Here is a 25,881-nt window from a genome sequence, read left to right as displayed (position 1 = left end):
TCGATACACCTTCTTTTGATACTACGTAACCCAAGAATTCAAGAGAGTCCTTAAAAAAATTACATTTGGAGGGATTCAACACTAGTTTTGCTCTTCGAATGCACCGGAATACTTTTTCAATATCCAGTAGATGTTGGTCATGAGATTTTGAATAAATATTTTGATCATCGAGATACGATATGACACACTGGTTAAGAAGGTCTCGAAAGGTAAGCATCATTAATCGACTAAAACTGGAAGGACTATTGGATAATCCCATTGGCATTGAGTTATATTCATAGGTTCCGAATTTGGTGACAAATGCTGTCTTTTCTTTGCTAGCAGGATCCATTGGAATTTGATGAAATGCTGTTCTCATATCCAGAGCAGAAAACACTGTCGCAGTTCCTAATTGGTCAAGTAGATCATCAATTCTTGGTAAGGGAAATGCATCTTTCTTGGTCTTGTCATTCAATTTCTTGTAGTTAATTACTACTCGATAACTTTTCGTGTCCTTTTTCTTCACAAGAATAATAGGGGCAGCATAAGGACTAGTCGACGGTCGTATAATACCTAACGCACAGTGTTTATCCAGTTCTTCTTTAAGAGCAACTGATTCTTCAGGCGATATCCTATATGGTCTTGTTCGAATTGGAATTTCATCTTCTGTAATGATCTTGTGATATACTAAATCAGTTTGGCCTAACGTTTTACCATCCCAGTCAAAGATATCCTTGAAATTTGATATAAGGTTTAAAAACTTTGACTTTAATTCGTCTGAAGTTTCACCTATCTGAATTTGCTCTAACTGTTCTTCCGACAAGGTGGTTTCTTCCATGGTATTAAATTGTTCAGGTTCATTTCCTTGTATAGGGTTCATTTCATACGTAGATAAGACTTCAGCTTCTTCAACGGTAGCAATCATAGTTCCTTTCTCCAACACTATAGGTTCTTCGGTCATGTTTTGTAATTGAGCGCGAAATTTATATTCATGTGGATCCAGAATGGGTTTAGACAGAATTAAATAGGGTTCATACGAAGGATTTATTTCAACATATTGTAAGTTGTTTTTCTGGGGTAAATTTAAATTTAAGGGGACTGAGGATTTAGCTGGGATAATGAGTTTTCCCTCCTTCTTGATTCGTACTTGATTATCCTGGTAATGGACTTGGCTGTCATCCTTGGTTGTCATACAGTGAAAATCATTGGTTATAGTCATGAATTCAGCATCATCGTCGGATTCACTTTCCTCTTCTGATTCATCTTCAGTTTCTTCATCTGATTCAGATTCTTCATATTCCGGTAAGAGAAAATCCAAAGCCGAATTTTTCTTGTTCATCATATTGATTACAGGTTCTTGTGTTTCCTTGTTAAAAAATATATTGATCTTGGTTTGTTGATTTTTATAGGTTACAGTCATTTGTGTGAGGTCGTAATTAATAATAGCTTTTGTTCGTTGTAGCCAATTATTTCCAATGATCAAGGGATATGGCATGTTAGGTAACACTTCTACTGTTAAGGGTACAATTAATCCATTAACGTTTATAGGCACATCGTATATAACTCCTAAGGATGCATATTCTTGATTATTTCCCAGAACAAACTTGGTTGTAGAGGCTCCATCAATGGCATAACCTAATTTAGCGGCAAGATCCTTGGTGATTATTGTTTTAGAGGCGCCACAATCGATTAAGGTGATCACCGATACGTCAGCAATTTTCATAGTACATCTCAAGGCGGTAACGCTCTCATCTTCATTGTTTAAATTATTGAATGCGGATAAGGAATGCGCCGTGTTGGAGATGATAAATTGTTTGATAATTCTTTTTCTTCCTTTGTTATATTGAGTTTGTAGAGAAGGAATTATATGCAGTAACTGTTTAAATTTGATCCCAGCTTGTTGGTTTAATATATCTTCCGTAACATCATAACCTGATTCAGCAATACGTTGTTTAATAGTTCGCTTGTTCACCTTTCTTACTGGCACGGTTGTGACGTCCATAGCTTCAGCATCAGGTACCGGTATCATTGGTACATTATGAGCTTCTTGTGTCATGGGTACGACAGGAATCATAGGCGTTGGCATGACTGGTTGAATTGATTGTACAGGTTGAATGGCTTGAACAGTGGGTACAGGTTGTACTGTGGGAATGTTTGTTGGCATTGGTGTGATTGTATTGTTATTATTGTTAGATTCAGTAGCTTGAGGTTTTCTACTGGAACGAGTTCTACTATGTTTAATGATGTTGTCTTTTGATATTCCATAAGGGGCAGTTTGAGGAAGTCGAGAGACTTTTGATTTTTCGGCAGGCATTAAATGATGTTGTGATATAGGATTTAGATAAGTAGCTTGAGTCGATGGCCTATATTCCATCGACTTTAATAGTTTTTTGACTGATCTTGAGTGTTTTGCATAGGCATGAACATCTGTTGATTAGGATTCATCAGCATGGCTTGATTATAATACATCATTTGAGCAGGTGTCATTTGATTGGGAGTCATCACCATATAAGGATTAGGAATCATTCCATTCTGGGGATTAACCATTTGAGAATTATCATATTCGGCTAAATTCGCGACTTGTCCCATAGTGTTGAATGCTTGTAAACTTGTATTGTTGGGCTTGGAATTATCACCAGAGGATTGATTATTATTTTGACCCGAATAATTTCCTTGGCGTTGACCATTATTATAGTTATTGTAGTTACGTTGGTTATAGTAACCTTGATTGTTATTTTGACCTTGATTATTGTGGTGACCTTGATTATTGTGGGGACCTTGATTATTATTGTTGTATGAGTTGCCTTGTTCACTATTTTGTCCATTAGAACGTCCATTGGAATGGTTATTATCTTGATTATGGTAATTATTGGATCGATAATTGTTATTTCTTCCATAATTTTGATTGTTATAGTTGTCATTATTTCCGTTGTTATTGTGATAGTTATTAGAATACTGATTGCCATTATTGTTATAATTGGATTTGGATGCATTATTCTTATATCTTTGTTGACGTTGCTCATAATTTTCCTGAATTGCTTTATTTGTTTCCGTTCGAATAAGTTCCGTCAACTGGGTTAAGGTGATAGGAGATTCGGCTGTAGTAATCATGGGTTGTAATACATTGTTCTTAGCAGGTTCAGCAACTGGAGTAACTTTCTTTGAGGAAGTGGGACTGGATCGTCTTTGGAATAAATTTTGATGTTGTAAATTACTAATTCCACTGCAATAGTGAGAGGGTTCTTCTTGACTGCCTTCAAGATGTAAATGATATCCTATCCAATATCCTTGGGCTAAGCGCATATAATCTTCATGAGATTTGGCACCAGTACAAATACAATGTTCTCTGACAGCTTTGAGCAGACCATACTTAAATCTTGATCTAATAGTAGCAACAGAGGTAATACCAGCAACATGAGCAGCTTCAGAAATACGGTTCCAAAAATTGGTAGGAGATTCATTGTCTAATTGGTTGATACCATTGAAAGCATCCTTCTTTGCTTCTTTCATTTCTTCAGTGTTGTAAATATTATCAACGAGACGTACGACTTCAGCATACTTTAGGTCCTTATTATCGGGAGGGTAACCATAAATATTATCAAGATCAGCTCTTGCTTTTCCAGAAAGTAAGGTACGGAAGATAGTAATTTTGTAAGTGTCATCAGTGATATTTTTAAGAGAAAAGTAGTCTTCGAGATTAGATTTGAAAGCCAGAAAATCTTCACCTTCGTAGCCACGGAATGAGAATAATTTCTTATTAATGTTAAAAGCTTCAGGTGACGCCAACACAGTGGAATCATCAAGAATAGGAGTAGTTTCGCTTGTATGATTCATTTTCGATAAAAAGCCCCTGTTAGTGAGCACCACGTATTATAAAATGGATGTTCCGTAGAGTTTAATAAAGACGTGGGTTGATTGAGTTTAAAGTGAGCACCAAATCAATTAATAGGTTTTGATTAGACCTTTGTTATCGTATTGTTATTAAGGGAAAGAGAAAGGAACAATCAAGAGTTCGTAAAAGAATCAATGATTATATTGTATGAGTTATTAGGTTAACGATAAGCTTTTATCAAGACTGATTTAAGTATGTAATGGTACTTCAAAAGAGAGTTGTTTTACTATACAGGGTCTTAATTACGTTATGATGGTTCCGTTTAAGGATGTTTCTTAACGAATTTTAATAAAAGTAAATGATTTTGTTTGACGGAGTAAAGTGTGTACTGTTTCTGATTATAGAAAATAATAGAAGGTGTTCACACAAGGTCAGAAATATATAGAATGGTTCCAGATAAGGATGTTTTCTTATATATTTATACAAAAGAGAAAGTAGATATAGAAGAGTTTTTATTGAGACTGTTTAAAGTACGTATGTTACTATTCAAAAGAAAGTTGTTTACTGTACAGGATCTCGAGATTTACTGAATGGTTCTTATAAATTAAGATGTTTTCAAGTAAGTCTTTATAAAAAAAGAAGAAAAGAAAAAAAGAAAGAATAAAAATAAAGAAAGAAAGAAAAAGAAAAGGAAGTAAGAGCAAATATGGCTCGGTTATAGTAAGTTTTGTGAGAGTAAAATATGTCTGAAGTTTATTAAAAAAATGGAAGGGGTTATTTATAGTTGTTTTTGAGAATGGTGTAACCATCGTACTTTGAAAGCTCTTAATTAATGTCTATGTTTGGTTAAAATGGTTTCTTACAAGAGGCATGATTCTCCCATATTTATATATGACAGCCTATCAACATCACGTGTACCTTAATTTAATTCCATTCACAATATTACGACATAGCTACTTTTTAGCTTGAGGTAATTTGTGGGAACTCTCGTGGTTGCTTAATCTGATTTTTGACAACACCTTTGAACAAAAGAGCAATTATAAACAGACAAAAATAGGGAGATATTCAATATAAGAAACAGTAGGATTTATCAGTCACTCTTTTGTTAACAGGTAACTTCATTCAAGAAATATAATACAAAGAAGGTACTCTGGCAAAATAAAAAACCTTTTCTGAGATTAAAACAGTGTGGTAAACAATGCTTTAACTATGGAAGTTGTACGTAAACAACATATGGATTTTGATCATTTTGCAATAAAAACCACTACCATTCATCTCAGTGTCAATTTCTGATTCGACCCATGTGCATAGCATGGTATTTTATGCATCAATTCGATAATGTCTGAGGAGATGGATAGTTTACACACAGTCATGAAATCATAAAGTGTATCTCAGTGTATAACAAAATATGACGACTACTTCTCATTCTGTGTTAATGAAAATCTCGCCGCGTTGAAATGTAAAGTATAAAGTCTTTATTCTGTTATTTTTATATTGTGATTGAAGCTATAGAACCAGGAAGAGATTCTAGAATCCACCTCCAATTAACAGAATAAACTTTCCCATAAATAATCATCTTATATAATAATCATAAGATTTGTAAACAAAAATAAGATAAATAATCGTAGCAGGCATGACGGATACACCTTAGTTTTTCTTTGGAATAAAATAGATCTTAGTTTTGACTCGCTGTTTTTCTTTTTATCATTTTATTCCATTTTCCAAATCCCTATTATTACAACATATATCATCACTCAGTAATGATAGTAAAAAAAAAATTGATTTGGCGTTCTATTATGTGCTTTTGTTTACTTTTTCGTTTAAGGAAAAGTGTCAATATAACGTCCTGTCAAGTCACGGAAAGTCATTTGACAAAAAAAAAAAAAAAAAAAAAATTGAGTAAAAAAAAGGTATAAAAAGGGGCCATTTTTTTCTCTTTTTTCTCCTTCCCCCAATTCTCTTATGCCTAGCATATGATGCGATAATCGCTAACTACTTCAGTAGGGTTATCGTATAATTTTTGGAACTGGGCTGAAAGTTCTAATCCACTTCCTGCTTTCGGGCATGTTGAAACGGGCGGGTGGCTCCCCATTCGATCAGCAAATACGAATACAAGTGGATCAGCAAATACGAATACGAGTGCATCAGCAAGTACATAACGAGCACATCAGCAAGTACGAAACGAGCGCATCAGCAAGTATGAAACGAGCGCATCAGCAAGTACGAAACGAGTGGATCAGCAATTTTCAACTAATGGGGGGTTTCTCCAGTGTGACAGCATCGGGAAGTGTTGAATGATTGGACTTTTGGCCCTATTTAATTTTTTTTAAATCTAATGAAAATGAAAAACAAAAAATATTGTGACCTCTTTTTTTTCTTACACTCATGCATGAGTTGTCTCCAAAAAAAAAAAAAAAAAAAAAAAAAAAAAAAAAAAAAAAAAAAAAACAATTATTTTCTTGTCTTCTAATGGTAAATATCTTTATGATGGGATTGACTCTTTTTGATAAAAAGCTTTTATAAAAAGACAAAAAAGTCTCACTTATACCCCATGCATTTGGCTTATTTTCTGACATGGACTAAACACAAATCCCTTCAAATACATTAAGCAACTATGTAACGCTGTCAACTACACTCACAAGAAACGGTTGAGAATAAAGCGATTTTGGTTAAAGAAAGTCTTGAGTACTTTAAAAACTAACCATAAACACATTTGTACTTTGACCACTTTCATTTCTGTGGTGTATATAAGAGAGAAAATGGAGGAACTCTATGGTTATTCTCAGCATAAATTTATTGTATTATCAGGGGGTGAGCGACTTAATTTTTTTATGCTTAATTCGTATAAATTTAGACTATGATACCATTGAGTCTTTCATCGTACTCATTAATAAATCTCAGAATGCAAGTGCGAAGTTAATAATTTAATATGACACTGTCTCAGAAACCATTCTTTTTTCAGAGGTGACCTGGCTGGTAGAATTAGGATTAAAGAGAGTACCAGGAAGGCGTTACTATTCAAAATCTGAGCAAACATCTTTCAATCATACGGCGCAATACGTCCACAAAAAAAAAAAAATATAAAAGGGGGCTATTTTTCTGTCATGAACTCATTTCATCATGTCCTAGATCATGCCTTGATTTTAAACCCTTGTGAAACCTTGTCCTAAAATCTAATATCAGTATACCTTGTCCGCTACCAAACTCCCTGTAAAACCTTGTACCCAAAATCATATCTGTATATCTTGCCCGCTTTCTGAATTCCTTGTAAAACCTACCACCAATCTGTATTCCAATATATTTCCCGCCTCTTGTCTGACTCAACCTTAGTAAACCTTTTTCCGATCATCTATTACTTCATATCCCAATCCAGTTTTCCCGCCCGTGTCAAATCAGAGATATTCCCCGAACCATCTAATTATTCAATGTCAACTAAATCCAGCCTGCTATTACTCGTCGAATCTCAATTACTCATCCTTGTCAAATAATCTGCTCATGATATCTGTTCCGTAAAGTCCCTTGTTAATCTATAATTTAAACCCATCGTAGCTTTTCCCATGTATAAGAAATAGTATAAATAGATGCTAGTTATTTATTAGAAAAACGTTATTCTGGATCTTAGTCCTAACCCCTCCCCCTTCTCTGAAATAAACTTCTTTATTTATCATTTTCACTCTGACTCTCGTGTCACCAAGTAGTCTTCTTTCTGTTCTTGTTCTGTTTCTGACATTTTCCATTGATGTTGAGGTTGTATAGTTTAAACGAAAGCCATGCTGCAAGGTAGCAAGCCGAGAAATTTATAAATTATAAGTAAGACTTAGAAGAAGAACATATAAAGGTTTATTAATGGTGCAGTCAGCCAAATGGAAGTCTAAAAGTGTTCTGTATCACACCAAGTGAAACAGTTATGATAACAGTATGCGCTACAGCCATGTCAGTATGACTGGAGCTTCCTAAAATTGTAGAGAATTGAATAACTTAGAACACTGGATAAAAATCAAGATGTTGAGATGTATGTTGTTACTTATCTTTGGTAGTAGTAGCAGTAGTATACTAGTACCGGGAAAGACCTAAATGAATTGAGTTAGTAACGAAATAGAATCAGAATAACTTGTGCCAATAAAAATACTTTCCAATATACAAAAGAGAGGAGGATAGCCTAAAAGGATCACAACATCCAGCATTGAACACTGCAGGCAAGTAGTCGCTACTGTCAAAGCCCCTTCCTTCCTGAATGGGGAGCGTATCTAGCCAAGCGTAATCACAAAGTGTATCTACCACAAACCACTACGGTAGGCAACTACTATGAAAAGAGATTGGCAGATAATGCATAGCATCCACGATGCCCGCCAGGAACCCACCTCGACCTGTACCTCCTAACAAAGAGTGCAATCCTCAACATGTTGATGATCCCGTCATATCACCCTTGCTCACCCTCACGACCCAGCAAGATAGAATGAATAACCCTGGCGAGTCTTGTCTACCTGTCTTTTTTTATATTTTGGACCGAGATGACACTTGGGCAAGCAGCTTCGGGGTATATGTCTGAACACGACTGTACTTGTATATTGAGGTTGAGAACCGGTAGCTACTTACTATATTTTTTTATGTATATATATTTTGATTGTTGTTTAAGGTTAGAGGCCTAAAGGAGCAACCAGCCAAAGTAGGGATTTTATTCTGTGGTAACCTCTATTGTCATTAAGGCACCCTTTTTTTATCCTGTAGATAACCCTCTTCCTTCCAACCATAATAGAATATTAGATGGATTGGATGGTAAAAGAAGAGAATTAGCTACAAGATAAAAAAAGGGGAAGATAACACCAATAGACGATACCACAGAACAAAACCCGTTTGTCTGGACCAGCCGCTCCCAGTCGGCCTCGCCATAAACAGCTGTAGTAAGCAACCACCAGTTCGCCTCCTTTTGTACAGAACGTGTTCATGTATGGGGGTCAGCCGCCTGCTTACGCGTCATCCCAGTCTTTTTTTTTTCAGAGGGTAGACGTTGTTTGACCCACCGTTTCGGGTGTATAAACTTACCGGGAAGCGGGGGGACAGAGAGAGACAAGAGCGACAGAGGACCTATAAAAAATTAAATATGAGTTTCAATGTTTTTTTTTTCTTTTTAAGTGATATTACTTACAGGACTACAACATGTCTTGGAAAGCACCCAATGCAGTCGATACAAGCCCAGGAGGGTTGAAGACAGGTATACGTGCACGCCATACATTACCTACTCCCTTTTCATAGGACCATTTAATAGCAGTAAGGGATCACCACCGATCGACATTACAACCCAGTAAACACACGGCATTTGTGCAAAAGAGTACTCCTTAGTGAGCTTTCATCGCGGCAATGCTATTACTGAACATCATGTTAATAATAAAAATAAAAAGAGGAGAAAGAGTGGGAAAAAATCAGTAGTGCGTAGCAACCAGACTTTGACTGCTGACAGGCTCACGCGCAACAAGATAAGATAACCGTGAGAGCTTTGATTACATGATCAATTTTGGAAGTTCGTACTACTTTGATTTTTAAGCAAAAAAAAAAAAAAAAAGCAGAATTCTTACGATGAACACTTCACACGACACTGTATACAACAAACTTACACTAAAAATGCTGCAAGTATGAAATTCTGGGAGTTACAGAAACTATACTGATCGTCTTGATTATCTCTGTTAGTTTTTTTTTTTTTTTTTTTTTTTTTTTTTTTTTTTTTCTTTTTCTTTTTCTTTTGCCAAACTAGAATAAAGGGGAAAGTTTCATAAATTACACAAGCTATCACTGAAAAGTCTCAATTACATTCACGTAGCCTACAAAAATGATTTTGAGAGGGTTTTATGTTGGTGAGTGTAATAAAACCTTGGCAACTAAGAACTGGAATGTAGTCATCATGGTTCTTATTTTTTATAACAATGAGTTCATTCCTACTTGTTCTCCGTATGCCTTTTTTCTTTGTTTTTTTTTCTTGCTCACTATCCTTGACTAACTAAGCATGGTTTTCAAACACACTTTCTCGTGTTAGATAGATTTTTTTTCGGATCTTAGTGATTCTGTTTTTTTTCTTTTTAATTTCTGCCTTTCCCAAAACCTAATTACAGCAGTCTGCCATCATTTGTGGTACAAAAGCAATACAGTTCACTGTATAGATCAATAATAGAGTTGCCTCCAAAAAAAGTAGGTTATAGGGCCTATTGAATAAGTTTAAAGAAGATACATGGTTAAAGAAAAAAAGGAATTGCAATATTAAAGAAAAAATCATGCCCTACAGTCAAGCGTTAGAGTATTGACTCTTCCTTATGAAAGATTTAACAGCATCTGGTTATTTTAATTGTGAAAAAAAAGTAGCAGAGATTTACATATGTCTTCTCTCTCTTCATAACTCACTCGTCAAAAAGTGGTGAGGCCTAGCAGAAACTCATATGAGTAATTTTGAAGATCAAGACAGTGACGGCGTGGATAGTTTTACCTATAGAAGAATAACAGGAGATACAGTGAAAACGTGTACCTTGATCCACCTTTAATTGTCATAGGATAATGTCTACTTTGTTCAAGTAAGTCTTTTTTATCTTGTAGCCCGCCTCATAGCTATGCACCGTATATTTAAACGTGTTGGAAACAGGAATCAAAATTGGACCTGATACACTTTGAAAGAAAGCGCCGACATTATTCTTAATGTTACATTGAAAGAGCTATTGTTTTTTTTTACCATGCATTAATTTTCTGGTTACCATTTTGAATCTATGGCTCTTTTTATTTCAATTAGCCTTGATATTGAACTCACTTTGATGTGACTACTACCTCATATGAATTATCAGTATCTTTGACTTTCCCCTAAATTTATAAGCCGAGACTACTAGTGAGTCCATATTTTATTTCACACTTGCTCGGTGTAACGTTATGTAATGAATTGTTATTGTGGGTTCTTACGAACTTTCCTTGGATAAGAAACAATATGTCATGAAATGCTATTGGTAGTCGAATGATGGTTAAGCCAAGGTATTAATCTACATAGCATGAATAAAATTTAACTTCTGATGACCTTTACTGTTATTTCCACAAGGATGCTGTTGTACAATAAAAGGTCAGAATGGGATTTTATTATGTCTATTATTGTGGTTTACTAGAAAAATCAAGTATTAATAAACGACATGAGATCTATGTTAGTAAAGTGATGTATACTCATACATGATAGTAATAAATCAAACGCTACCCTTGCTTTTCCTTAACATGCAAGCATTGGAAAGATAAAAAAAAAAAAAAAACTCCGTCTCAAAAAAGAAAGGTCACCCCTGCCCTGGATAAAGGGATTTTTTTTTTTTTGACATTTTTTTTTTCTTTTTTTCTTTAACAAACAAAAGTAGATCAACTCAAATGGCCTTTGTGCGTTCCTTCCTTGGAGGACTTCCGGGAAAGGCTTCTTTGAAAGCAGTCAGCTCAAGCTTTATTGAGTCAACTCCACAAAACGTCTTTTCTCTTTTACCTATTACAATGGGTCGTCGTTACCAATCCACCGGTCTCGATCCCAAAGATGCCGTAAGTTATATATATTTTTGTTTGCAAAAGAAATAAAACTCAACTGGAATACACTCTTATAGGAACGTCTCAACAAGCTTCGTAACATTGGTATTTCAGCTCATATTGATTCCGGAAAGACAACTTGTACAGAACGTATTCTTTATTACACCGGTCGTATCAAGGAAATTCATGATGTCCGTGGTAGAGATGGTGTAGGTGCCAAGATGGATTCTATGGATTTAGAGAGAGAAAAGGGTATTACTATTCAATCCGCTGCTACTTATGCCAGCTGGGGTGATAACAATATCAATATTATTGATACGCCAGGTAAGCAACATAGAGAGAATAGTAGAAAGAACGAGTTCTAAAGAGTATATAGGCCATGTGGATTTCACTATTGAGGTGGAGCGTGCTTTGCGTGTGTTGGATGGTGCTGTGATGATTTTATGTTCTGTTTCCGGTGTGCAATCTCAAACGATCACTGTTGATCGTCAGATGCGTCGTTATAATGTTCCCCGTATTTCTTTTATTAACAAGATGGATCGTGCTGGTGCCAATCCTTTCCGTATTATTGATCAACTCCGCCAAAAGCTTAAATTGACAGCCGCCGCTGTACAAATTCCCATCGGTCATGAAGATCAATTCAACGGTGTTGTCGATCTTTTGAAATGGAAAGCTGTTTACAACGAAGGTGACAGTGGTCAAGATTTAGTTGAACGTGATATCCCTGAAGAATTAATGCCTCTCGCTCTCGAAAAGAGACATGAGTTGATTGAACAATTAGCTAATGTCGATGATGAAATTGCTGATCTCTATCTCTTGGAAGAAATTCCTACCGCTGAACAATTCATGCAAGCCATTCGTCGTGCTACCATCTCGCTTAAATTCACTCCCGTCTTGATGGGTTCTGCCTTCAAGAATACTGCTGTTCAACCCTTATTAAATGCTATTGTTAACTTTTTACCTAACCCTACCGAGGTTGTCAACCAAGCCTTGGATATCAGTCAAGGTGAACAAAAGGTCGATCTCGTTCCTAATGCTAGTAGTCCCTTTGTTGGTCTTGCTTTCAAGTTGGAAGAAGGTCGTTATGGTCAATTAACTTATATGCGTATCTATCAAGGTGCTTTAAAGAAGGGTTCTTTCATCACCAATGTCAAGACAGGTAAGAAGATCAAGGTACCTCGTCTTGTACGTATGCATGCTGCTGATATGGAAGATGTTGATGAACTCGGTGCTGGTGAAATTGGTGCCATGTTTGGTGTAGATTGTGCTAGTGGTGATACTTTCACAGATGGTAGTATCCAATACACCATGACCTCCATGTATGTTCCTGAACCCGTTATCTCTCTTGCTCTTACCCCCAAGGGTAAAGAATCTCCCAACTTTTCCAAGGCATTGAACCGTTTCCAAAAGGAAGATCCTACTTTCAGAGTTCACGTTGATTCTGAATCCAAGGAAACCATTATTTCTGGTATGGGTGAACTCCATTTACAAATCTATGTTGAACGTATGAAGCGTGAATACAGTGTCGAATGTTTAACTGGTAAACCTCGTGTTGCTTTCCGTGAAACCATTACTCAACCTGCCAAATTCAACTACACTCACAAGAAACAATCTGGTGGTGCTGGTCAATTCGGTCGTGTTGTTGGTCAACTTGAACCTATGGAAAAGGATGAAGAAACTGGAAAGGATATTGCCTTTGATAACCGTGTTATTGGTGGTAACATTCCTACCAACTATATCCCCGCCATCGAAAAGGGTTTCAATGATGCCCTTGATAAGGGTCCTCTTATCGGTCACCCTGTCAATGGTGTTCGTATGATTTTGGAAGATGGTGCCTCTCACGCTGTTGATTCCAGTGAATTGGCTTTCCGTATCGCTGCCAAGAACGCTTTCAATGATGCTTTCGCTAAGGCCAGACCTGTCATTTTGGAACCCATCATGAATGTCGCTATTACTGCTCCTATCGAATTCCAAGGTTCTGTCATTGGTGGTCTTAACAAGCGTAAGGGTACTATTGTCGATACCGAGATCCAAGAAGATTACTTTAACGTTACTGCTGATGTCCCCTTGAACGATATGTTTGGTTACTCTACCGAATTAAGATCCGCCACTCAAGGTAAGGGTGAGTTCTCCATGGAATATAAAGACCATCAAGCTGTTCCTTCCAACGTTCAAGAGAACCTTATTCAAGAATACAAGAAGGATTTAGCCAACAAGGCCAATAAGTAAAAAACTATCTAAATATGTAATTTTACCATACAAAAAAAAAAATTAGAAATAAATGTAATATATAAATCAAAAAAAAAAAAAAAATGCCATACATATAGCCTTCAAAGTTGTCAATTAGTAGAGACTTTTTTTTTATCCATACTCTACTTTTCCCTATAACGCACAAACCATGAAAAGTTTACCTTGCAGCATTGTCCAAACTATTGCCTCTTACCTCTCATTCAAAGACAAGCTGAATTGCATTCTTGTCTGTCGACAATGGCACCTTTGGATTCGTAACTCTTGTCTATACGAAACCCTTTCCTTTCAAACCAACTCGGACTCGTTAAGTGCTGCACTCGAGTTCTTTAACAGACACAGTCTTTTTGGTTCTCGAGTCCATTCACTCTCCATGATCCATTGCCATTTGCAAGACAAAACCGCAAACTGTATTACCCGAGTCTTACCAAACATTCAAACCTTGGTCTGGATAGAGTCGGACGAACACGGTCGTAGTCAACTCAGATGGGTGAACATTGGTATCAGCTTTCGTTTTTACCGTTGGAAGAAAATCAAATACCTTACGATCGATGCCACCACATTTCATACATTCAATCTACTCGGTCTCGCTGCTCCATTAAATCAATTGGATACACTCATCATATATTTCAATACAATCGAAGAGACTCAGAGGGATCTCGCAAGAACAATGGCTTATAAATTACGTTACGCCCAATCCTTGCAACTCCTCGTCCTCAAATCTGCTGTTGTAGACCTTTCAATTATGGAAGAAATTCATATAAACGCTCCCGATTTGAAAGAACTGGTATTGGAGGATGTAACTCTCTTGATGGATCATAAATTAAACAACAGAGCAATCGTGCATGCAAAAGCCCTGAGAAAATTGCATATGGATGTCATAAATGACCCAAAAGATCTTTTACAGAATGATCAAGTCATTTCTATACGCCACTGGTTAAACTATTTTGCAAGCAAGTATCGACATGTAGAGGATATTCTTATAATAGCTCAGTCTTCCTTTAAAAGCTTGAGTCCGTGCGTTGCAGATCTACTCCGTGCTATGAGACATATCACTCGTTATGCCATTCAACTCTGTTCCATCGATCCCACTATCTTACGAGCCATACATTCCTTCTCTCTCTCATCCTTATCCATTTGGATAAATAGAGAGAATGCAGGTGAACAGATCACTACATTAGCCTCTTGGAATACCCTCCCCCTTCATTTACAATCATTTGATATCGTGGTACAGGATTTATTACCCTTGGATCCATTAAATGCATTAATCGACTTGATCATGAATCTATCACACTTAAAATCACTTTCCATCCAAAATGTCGCCATCAAAAACGAAACATTACCTCTCATCTTACTCTTGAACGAACATCCTTCATTAACTTTTATTTATCTCGATCATGGAACCGTGCGTGATATGACGTTTGAAGTGACAGTTAAAAAGCGGGTGGGCCTTCATAGTCTTACTTTACACCTCTGTACTTACACCTTGGGAAATCATTCTAGCGCCAATGACGCCATTCGTGTCATTATGAGCAAGCAAACTTTGCCATTCCATCTGATACGAATAAAGGGTGATGTCATTTGTGGTGTTGGCATGTTGAGAATTCCCTTAACCAAAGCCCCGCATTTACATAAACTCAACATTCAGCTAGACATGATTGGCTATATCTCTATTTACAAAACATCTGAAAATGAATATATTGCTTCAAATAACAAAACTAAAGAATTATTGAAAGTATCCGAGATGAAAAAGATTGATGGTGATGCTATTATTCCTCGTGAGTGGACCTACGGTCAATTAACTACTGTGCGACTTCAAATTTAGAGAAAGAAAAAAAAATCCCATCCAAGTGAATTGCCTTAACACCAATTGCCTAAAATAAAAAGTAAATAAAAAAAGCAAACCTTTTTGTAACAAGACATGACTTTTTCCGTTGCACAAATGTCTTGCATATGACAATCTTGGTCTTTGGCAAAGGCTTTCTATTCCTCTTTTGCTAAACCCTCTTTTGGTTGGCGCAAATCTTCCAAAAAAATATATGTATTAATCATTCGTTATACTACATGACCAATTATAAAACTATTTACCCTATTGATATATCAGTTTTTCACCGATGTCTGGTTCATTAACTTCGCATTCAAAGTCGATGTGTCTTTCATAGCTGTTGATTGATATATACACACTATATATCCAGCCTATAATCTACTTGACATTTAATAGCAACCCAGCACTGAAACATAAACCATTAACCGATCAAGATATTAATGTCTACTTCCAATCCACGCTCCCATCTGATCTTCCCGGATAACAATCTATTTCAATCCTTCCTTATAAAAAGGATCCCCTTTTCCATTTAATAAAAAGATATCTAGTTTTAGTCTCAAATAATTTAACCGTTTATTTCTTGGAATATTTCATTGATTATCAATGTGTTCGTTCCATATGTTATCTAAAGAGAAGCTCGACAAGATAGAAATAGCAATGCACATGTATTTAACTGGGGTATAATTTGTCTAAATGGCTTTATAAACCCAAACAAGAGCAAAAACAAAAGACCTTGTTTTTTAGAATAAATAATGATTACAACATTATATGCGTATACATTTACTTTATAAAAGACACCCAAGAATTTGAGACATATTTCGATTTGTCTGTTTGATTAATCCAGTAGATTATAATCAAAAAGCCGTCCTTGTTAATCACAACTTCGGAGGATTTATGCATATATCCTGATAACGATGAGCACATCACAAGTATTTCCTTTTATTTTCTCTAATGAAACACTTTGCAAATTCAATCACCAAATTGTCAGCGTAACAGGACTGAGCATGAAACCCATGTTATTGAAGTATTGCAGTGGATACATTTTTTGTAAAGCATAGGCACCACTATTATTGAGCAGGACTTATCCTTGACATTTTTTAATATTTTAAAGGACGTCTGAGATGTTAAACATCCCCGAGTTGTTATTTTTACTGCTGTTGAGGTGTTAAGAGTTTTCCGGTCTTTATTGTCTAGCCAATATTCGAGTCTTAATTGACACTTTTCAACCTAGAAACAAACAGGAATTTGAAGAAATGCAACATTAAGATAAACATTTGGTGATGTCATCCGTGGCTTACTGGTGGCCGATTGATAACCCAATATTTTGAGGAAAAGCCTCCTCTTAGCCATAAAAACCTTGAAAGCACATGCGTTGTAGTCATGAAAACACCGACAGACTTCTTTTTACCATCATTTAAAGTAGCTCTTTAGGCAGAGGAACTAGCCCTCTGTGGTTCTGACAAGACGAAGGTATTCATGATATTTCAATGTGTGTGCGACATCCATGGCCAATGACTCAAGGTTGATAGTAAGCTAACTGATGGGTTACTTGCGAAGTTGCTAGATATGATATCCTTACCTGACAAGGTCTGGGTCAACTCTTGAAGTCATTTTCGAACAATCATCTGTCTAAAATCTGGGTAAGCATAAAGTATCTTTTTTATTTTTTTTTCAATGCCTTACTCACATTCTCAGGATTTGCTGCTCTCAATGTATACTTCAACACAACAGTACATACGTTTTAGTCATGAGTACACCGACAGACTTCTTTTTACCATCATTTAAAGTAGCTCTCTAGGCAGAGGAACTAGCCCTCTGTGGTTCTGACAAGACGAAGGTATTCATGATATTTCAATGTGTGTGCGACATCCATGGCCAATGACTCAAGGTTGATAGTAAGCTAACTGATGGGTTACTTGCGAAGTTGCTAGATATGATATCCTTACCTGACAAGGTCTGGGTCAACTCTTGAAGTCATTTTCGAACAATCACCTGTCTAAAATCTGGGTAAGCATAAAGTATCTTTTTTATTTTTTTTTCAATGCCTTACTCACATTCTCAGGATTTGCTGCTCTCAATGTATCCTTTAACACAACAGTACATACATTTTAGTCATGAATACACCAACAGACTTCTTTTTACCATCATTTAAAGTAGCTCTCTAGGCAGAGGAACTAGCCCTCTGTGGTTCTGACAAGACGAAGGTATTCATGATATTTCAATGTGTGTGCGACATCCATGGCCAATGACTCAAGGTTGATAGTAAGCTAACTGATGGGTTACTTGCGAAGTTGCTAGATATGATATCCTTACCTGACAAGGTCTGGGTCAACTCTTGAAGTCATTTTCGAACAATCACCTGTCTAAAATCTGGGTAAGCATAAAGTATCTTTTTTTTTTTTTTTTTTTTTTTTTTTTTTCAATGCCTTACTCACATTCTCAGGATTTGCTGCTCTCAATGTATCCTTTAACACAACAGTACATACATTTTAGTCATGAATACACCAACAGACTTCTTTTTACCATCATTTAAAGTAGCTCTCTAGGCAGAGGAACTAGCCCTCTGTGGTTCTGACAAGACGAAGGTATTCATGATATTTCAATGTGTGTGCGACATCCATGGCCAATGACTCAAGGTTGATAGTAAGCTAACTGATGGGTTACTTGCGAAGTTGCTAGATATGATATCCTTACCTGACAAGGTCTGGGTCAACTCTTGAAGTCATTTTCGAACAATCACCTGTCTAAAATCTGGGTAAGCATAAAGTATCTTTTTTTTTTTTTTTTTTTTTTTTTTTTTCAATGCCTTACTCACATTCTCAGGATTTGCTGCTCTCAATGTATCCTTTAACACAACAGTACATACATTTTAGTCATGAATACACCAACAGACTTCTTTTTACCATCATTTAAAGTAGCTCTCTAGGCAGGGGAACTAGCCCTCTGTGGTTCTGACAAGACGAAGGTATTCATGATATTTTAATGTGTGTGCGACATCCATGGCCAATGACTCAAGGTTGATAGTAAGCTAACTGATGGGTTACTTGCGAAGTTGCTAGATATGATATCCTTACCTGACAAGGTCTGGGTCAACTCTTGAAGTCATTTTCGAACAATCATCTTTCTGAAATCTGGGTAAGCAAAATTATCTTTTAATTTTTTTTAATACCTTACTCATATGCTCAGGATTTGCTGCTCTCAATGTATGCTTTAACACAACAGTACATACATTTTAGTCATGAATACACCGACAGACTTCTTTTTACCATCATTTAAAGTAGCTCTCTAGGCAGAGGAACTAGCCCTCTGTGGTTCTGACAAGACGAAGGTATTCATGATATTTTAATGTGTGTGCGACATCCATGGTCAATGACTCAAGGTTGATAGTAAGCTAACTGATGGGTTACTTGCGAAGTTGCTAGATATGATATCCTTACCTGACAAGGTCTGGGTCAACTCTTGAAGTCATTTTTGAACAATCATCTTTCTGAAATCTGGGTAAGCACAAAGTATCTTTTTTATTTTTTTTAATGCCCTACTCATATGCTCAGGATTTTCTCCTCTCATTGTATGCTTCAACACAACAGTACATACGTTTTAGTCATGAGTACACCAACAGACTTCTTTTTGCCATCATTTAAAGTAGCTCTCTAGGCAGAGGAACTAGCCCTCTGTGGTTCTGACAAGACGAAGGTATTCGTGATATTTTAATGTGTGTGCGACATCCATGGCCAATGACTCAAGGTTGATAGTAAGCTAACTGATGGGTTACTTGCGAAGTTGCTAGATATGATATCCTTACCTGACAAGGTCTGGGTCAACTCTTGAAGTCATTTTTGAACAATCATCTTTCTGAAATCTGGGTAAGCACAAAGTATCTTTTAATTTTTTTTAATACCTTACTCATATGCTCAGGATTTTCTGCTCTCCATGTATGCTTCACCACAATAGTACATACGTTGAAGTCATGAATACACCAACAGGCTTCTTCTTACCATTATATATAATAAATCTTTAGGCTTGGGAACTAGCCTTTCGTAGTTCTGATTAAGACAAAGGTATTCATAATATTTTGACTTGGTTGTCAATCAAGGTCAATGAATCAGGGTTGACTGTATAGCATTTACGATAAAACACTCTTTAGACTCAGTGACTTAATTGCCTGCGTAACACTGGATGTAACACCTACTGGACTTTGATTGCCTGGTATAATCCGGCAGGTGGTACCTGTATATAAGGAAAATTACAATATACACATCGTATAGCTCAGGTGGCATACATATTTTCATATTAAAAGGATAAGTGTTTGTATTTAGAACGGCTTACGTGATACAAACTAAGCTAATTTTTTTAAAAAAAAAATGGCGGTTATTATTATAATTTGGGAGTTCCGAGTAGTGGTATTTAGATATGAATTTTAAAGTTTGATAGTGAGCACCAAATCAGGTTTTGTAAAGGATGATTAGACCTTGATTGTAAGTATTATAGTTATGAGAGTAAGAAGTACTTCGAAGAAAAATAAAAGGGTAATTGATATTTTTCAATGAAGAGGGAAAGTAAAGTTATTATTATAAGACTGTTTGAAGCACGTATGTTTCTTTTAGATAGACGTTTACAATGCAGGATCTTAGATAATATGGAATGTCTCTTTTTACAGATGTTTTCTAATATTATGCTTAATAATGAAATTGAGGGGTCTTTACAGTGACTGGTTTAAATAGGTATGTTTCTTTTACAGACGTTTACACTATAGGATCACTAAAACAAAATGAACGTTTCCGTGTAGGATGTTTTCTGTTTGTTTATATTAAAGATAGATTTTAAAGAGATTTTGTAGTGACTGGTTTAAATAGGTACGTTTCTTATTACAGAGGTTTACGCTATAAGGTCACTAGTATAACTGAACGTTTCCGTGAGGATGGCTTCTAGTTATAAACAAAAAAGAAAGAAAAGAAAGAGAAAAAGAAAATAAAAAAGAATGAGCAAGATAGGCTCTTTGAAGATAAAGTAAAATTGAGATAAAAGAAGTCTGAGGATTTATTTGTAGAAAAGTAAGGGATATTTATATTATTATGAAGAGCTTGTGTCACCACATGTTTGAAATAGATAAGCGGTTTTTGTTGTAACACGAGACCGCAGGCTGGATCTTTACATTATTTAGAAGAAAAATTAAAAATCGAAGAGCTTCCTCCTCTTCCTCCTCTTCCTCCTCTTCCTCCTCTTCCTCATCTCCATTGGCTTCGGATACGATATCTTCAACCCAGAGCTTAAGATCGGATTTTATCTTTTTAGTGCTTTCATCCGTTATAATTTTCATCAGGTCATTATCGTCATCAATCTTTCCTTCCTCGATGATGTTTTCCAGATTGCTCAACAAATGCTATCGAACAAAAATTTAGTAAATTTAATATGTATACTATTGAATTATGCAACAATGATTTACCTTGATTAGTGAAAAAGCCTTGATGAGTTGTGTAATTGCGCCTGTGCGAATTTGTTTTTTCGTAAAAGGAAAGGTGAATCTCATCAAATCCTCTGTGACAAGCAAACCCTTATCTTGAATTCGGACGATGGAAACGACAGCCTTGAAACCCATGATCTGTAGGTATGGAATCTTGATGGACAAAATATCACCTTGATCGAGATGGGGACATGAATTGATTATGTTCTTGATGTAAGTATACCCGCTCAGAACAAGTTTCAGCCTGTCTTTGTACAGCTTACTACTATTGATTTTGGCAGCGTACTCGCAATTGGCCGTATCCATTAAAAACTTTCCATTTTTCATCATCATCATACGCATATCAAGCCTTATAATTAAATTATTTTGGGCACAACTTTTTGGAGTTGTGTCGCCCCTAATACAAATTATGTTTAGAATGGTAGCATATACTTATGCATGAACTGTAGTTACCAATGAATAAACAGATTTTGGTTATCACCAAAGAATGTTTCGAAAGCATAGGCCCAAAACTTAATGATGAAGTCTTGTTCAGAGTACATCTTGATTCTGTCCGTATGGAAATAGAAGCTCTTTTTTAAATGCATTTTCAAGCTAAGGAAATGAGACAACATGTTAAACCAAAGTATTGTCAGTGAATTTACTCGCATTACATATATTTATAAATGTCCTTGACATTTTCATCATCATCTTCAGCATCTTCGTATGATTCTACGTTCATTAGAGCCTTCTTCAGACTTCTGTTGTCGTTGACCTTCATAAAAAGAAAAAGACATAAGTAAATGAAGCGAATTAAATATGATGTCAAATATTACAACAGAGAAAAGATTGCTACATGGTAGATTCAAATCCTCGTAAGTGATGTCCTTACAGGACAGTTGGCTAATGATTCTGGAGGCAACGTTAGAGGAACAATGCCTCAAGAAAGAGAAGCGACCTTCTCTCCTGTAAATCATAAAGTATTATATTTGTTAGAAATACACACGGGTTACTTGTTCTTTTTCTTACCCTCAGGTCCTTCCGTTCTTTTAATATCTGTTGAATGAACTATAAACAGTGCCAATTCTGTAAGAAAAGGTTTTTTTTTTTTTTTTTTTTTTTTTTTTACCAGAATTGTTTTGTCAAAAACATCGCGCAAACGACATCGCCATTAACTTGCGCTAATGGCGTAGCTGCCAACATGCGCTTACGGCATCGCTGCTGATCGGCGCTAAAAAAAGCCGTCCTTTTGTAAGGCTTCTTTTATTTAGGCGATAGCCAGGTAAGGTTACGACTTGATAAATAAAAAAAAAGCCAAAAGGATAAAGGCAGATCTTGGATACCGCCTACAGCTAGGTTTATTTTAATTTTTTTTTATGAATCAATATCTATGTACATAATCAATATCATAATAGAATAATGAGGACTTACATCGATCCCAGCTTAAAGGTGGGAGTCAGACCCGGGAGGCCTCCGTCGTATAGCCAAGACTAGCCGCAGCCGTAGTATTACCGATATCCTGAGAAAATAGAAAATCTTTTTCATTGATGAGAAAAACGAACGTTTACTTGAAAATAACAAAAGCCATTATTAACTAACCTTCTCACGATAATTTTCTTTTATGAAGATAGTGTTAAACACCAACATAAAGGAAAAAACGAAAAAAAAAATTGGGGGAAGAAAAAAGTGTGCGAACAACTTTTATTTATAGACTGATAAACAAGAGCTGGATTATGTCAGGATGACCTAATTGCTTAATTAATCACACATAAATGTTTGAAACTTTACTTCTCCATCTTAATCAGCTTATTAATCATACTTCTGGTCTGATTCGAAATATCTTGAGCAAGTAAGAAACGTAGGCCACGACATCTTTTTGGTAGACTCTTGTTCTTAAATGATTTAATGAAAGTATCGGTTTTTAGCAGCAGATGCAAAAGGTCAATTACATCATCTGATGTGCAACGATTTAAGGAATACAAAGAAAGAATTCTTGATACGACATGGAATAGTGTTGACTTGTGATTTGTGGGCGCAAAATTCGAATAATATAATGGATGTGTCGTATTTGACGCCTAATAGTACGAATATAATTACTCTTATCTTGTCACTCAATTATAATATATATAATCTATGTATTATAATTATCATATTGCGAATACCTTCCTATTGGTACGACACAGTACCAGCTCCCTCATATGTCAAACTGAGATCAGATTTCATAATCGTTCCTGGATTGGTCGAGTAGCTGCCGAATCTTCTAGTTTCTCATAGATTTATTTTAGTAATCCAATCAAGGACCTTGTCATTGAGAAGTGCCGGATATGGGTCAACTAGCTTCTAGACCCAGAATGGAAAGTCTTCGTGGAAAATCTTCGTGATACAAATCCAGCTAACGAACATCACTTATATTGATATAACAAGATATCGTATCATCAGAAAAGCGATGGGGAAAAGAGGAGCCAAAAAAAGGTTGACAAGCGCTGCTCCCCATAGGTTCTAAAGAGACCACCAGTAACCAGTATTTGGTATTGTCCATTTTGTATAATAGGCTTATAAAAGCGGTGCCTATAGGCTGTGTCCTCAGCTTAATTCCTTCCAGCTTGCTTTATACCTTGACTTCTGCTTGACATCAACAATTAAAGATGTAAGTTCTAGTGGCTCAACTGGGTACGCACAATCATCCAATGCTGCTTGATTAGATAGGAAAATATCTAACTGTGTAATCAAAACAAAGTTATCGCCATTTGTAATTATCCTTTCGATAAACATCTGTCCTAAGATTTTTAAAAGCCTTTTCTAAACTTCAGTATCAATTGGTAAGATACCATCTGTGACACTCTGTAAGGTGGGCAAATGTATAAGCTGGTACTTGGCATTCGAGTCGATAATAGAAGGTAATGGATTGTGAAGGATTTCCGCTTGATCTTTTCCTATCATTTTATATGCGTTTCCTTTTTTGAGTTCTTCGGAGACAAGTGAATTCCTTAGCCTCTTGATATTTTCTTCAACTGCAGGCCTCTTGAGTTGAAATAGCTCCATTGTCTCCAGGTAGTGCTTTTTTAACAGTACTTTGGTACTGGTTGTTTCAATATTATCCTTTTCTTTGATTCCTAAGGCAAAGACTTCGCAGTTTCTTTGTCGAAGTTTCTCATCAAGTAATGGGGATTCATTAAATGATAAGGATACATTGATTTTCTGCCCTATCATGCTTGCGATTGTAAGATAGAGGCTTACAATGCCCACAACCGGTAACGGAAAATCGGGGTTCGATTCCGGAGAGATAGCTTGAGAAACGCCTACCACATCCAAGGAACGCGGCAAGATCGCAAATTATCCAATTTAGACACGTGGAGGCAGTGAAATGGCGTCCAAGGTTTCTTCATTCACTCGGCTACTATAATGTAGTGCTAGTACATTTAAAACGACGGAAGAGGTTACGATATTGTAAAATAGCCTTGACATTGGCACCGCATTTCCAAACTTCACTTGTAGGTAGGAACAGGTCAAGCTTGGAAAAGAGTACTTCGGAAAGTCGACCATTCCTTGAACATGTGAAAGTGAAATTGTCAGTGTTTCCCTGATTACAACTCTTGAGAAGAAAACGTATAATTCCTTTGATGTTTTTGCCAGTTGGAACCGAGAATTCCATTCAAGATAGTCCTTAAAAATCAACTGCTTTAGCGATGGTGTTAACTGGAGAAGCATACTAACAACCGTTGAAATACAGGAAAAAGAAAGGTTTGGTTAAATGGACCATTCTTGCATAAAACTCGCACCCCTATTATTTGGTAAATATTTGTTTCAAGCACACATTTTTGGAATATTAAACAGTCCTTACCTTGATATACACTTGTTTCAGCCAAGTGTAATGGCTATCAAGGGGGGAACGAGATAAAAGCGCCAGTAATACACTTTGCATGGAACTAAGATTAAAGAATTAACCAGCTTCAATCGCTAGTTACTCTCTCAATGCTATAATGTTTAGGGCAAGGTGTGCACCTAAACTTTTTACACCTTTTTTAGTATCATGTAATTTTATTTTTCTACATGCTTTGAGAGTATGACTTACAGCAATCCCGGCCAAAACCTGAAAGGTTTCCGTCCTTTAGCAATCTCGGCCAAAACCTGATATGTCTTCGTCCTTTAGCAAAGACTAGCCTCAGCTACAATACCGCAAAAACTGCAATATGCCTTCTTCAATTCAGATATATAAAAAAAGAGGCAAGAATTTAGCCTTTCTTGAAAAAAAAAAAAACATTATTAACTAACCTTTTTACGGTATTCATTACTTTACGAAAAAGAAAAAAAGATATAAGTGAGAAAAGAGAGTGGGAAGAAAAAAGTATCATATTTATAGACTGATAAACAAGTCTGGGCTGGATTATGTCAGAATGACTTAATAGTTTATATAATTAAGAGCTTTTTTTGTACTGAAAAATAAGAGCTGGCATATGTCAGGATGATTTAATTTTATTTAATTGGCCATGATGTTTGAGTCTTTATTTATTATGGAAACACTTGTCAATAAACTTAAGCTTATACCCACAAGCAATTTTGAACTTGGTAATTGTTTATCAGCGTTTCAATAGTAGCATGTATCAATAGTAAAGCAGTTAATGGATGTGAACGTTTTTTTAGACTTTATCAAAAAAAAAAAAAGCACGCAGAAAAAAAAACAGGCATTTTTTCAATCCAAAGAATGGGGTTTTCAGATACCGTTGTATGTTTTTTGAAATCCGCCATTTGGGACTATGCGCACTGTATTTGATAGGATGTCCACATTAAGGCGCCACTTCCGTAAATTTGAACCTAACAGTGATATTATATTCAGCCAACAGCTAAAAATATCCTTCATATATACATAAACCCCTTATATTTTTATCAATAAAACAATATTCTATCTCTATTATAACTTTAAGATCCTCATCTATCCGGGTCACACTATTACACATGACATTAGAAAACCGGCCACAAAGGCCAAAATTCCTTGAAGTGACATACTAAACTTACAAGTTGGGCGCTTACTATCAT

At 36.0% G+C, this 25,881-nt stretch overlaps 4 protein-coding genes across 4 annotated transcripts; 2 read left to right on the top strand and 2 right to left on the bottom strand.

Moving 5' to 3' along the window:
• Positions 1-3,258: 3,258 nt before the first annotated feature.
• On the bottom strand, positions 3,259-3,732 carry EV154DRAFT_403312 (uncharacterized protein; the record flags this gene model as incomplete). The annotated part of the gene is made up of 1 exon (XM_051595321.1): positions 3,259-3,732. A coding segment is annotated over one exon (474 nt), but the record flags the coding sequence as incomplete, so codon positions are not given.
• Positions 3,733-11,159: 7,427 nt separating this feature from the next.
• Positions 11,160-13,643, top strand: EV154DRAFT_607039 (translation elongation factor G). The gene is made up of 3 exons (XM_051607584.1): positions 11,160-11,350; positions 11,413-11,659; positions 11,712-13,643. The coding sequence occupies exons 1-3, from the start codon at positions 11,189-11,191 to the stop codon at positions 13,562-13,564; spliced, it is 2,262 nt and encodes a 753-aa protein (XP_051451886.1). The 5' UTR covers positions 11,160-11,188; the 3' UTR covers positions 13,565-13,643.
• Positions 13,644-13,719: 76 nt separating this feature from the next.
• Positions 13,720-15,407, top strand: EV154DRAFT_578518 (uncharacterized protein; the record flags this gene model as incomplete). Its single annotated transcript, XM_051606560.1, has 1 exon — positions 13,720-15,407. Exon 1 carries the CDS (start codon positions 13,734-13,736, stop codon positions 15,405-15,407), a length of 1,674 nt encoding a protein of 557 aa, XP_051451885.1. The 5' UTR covers positions 13,720-13,733.
• A 5,015-nt stretch (positions 15,408-20,422) lies between these two features.
• On the bottom strand, positions 20,423-22,492 carry EV154DRAFT_556086 (uncharacterized protein). Its single transcript, XM_051605333.1, has 8 exons — positions 22,447-22,492; positions 22,279-22,383; positions 21,977-22,199; positions 21,684-21,813; positions 21,522-21,622; positions 21,322-21,462; positions 20,851-21,265; positions 20,423-20,787 (listed from the first exon to the last, which is right to left on the bottom strand). Exons 3-8 carry the CDS (start codon positions 22,048-22,050, stop codon positions 20,494-20,496), a joined length of 1,155 nt encoding a protein of 384 aa, XP_051451884.1. The 5' UTR covers positions 22,051-22,199; positions 22,279-22,383; positions 22,447-22,492; the 3' UTR covers positions 20,423-20,493.
• Positions 22,493-25,881: the final 3,389 nt, after the last annotated feature.

Source organism: Mucor mucedo, assembly GCF_025094135.1.
Source record: "Mucor mucedo strain NRRL 3635 chromosome Unknown EV154scaffold_167, whole genome shotgun sequence".
In the NCBI taxonomy this organism is placed as follows: Eukaryota; Fungi; Mucoromycota; class Mucoromycetes; order Mucorales; family Mucoraceae; genus Mucor; species Mucor mucedo.
Note: the sequence above shows the minus strand (reverse complement) of the source record. Positions and strands in the feature narration are given on the sequence as shown.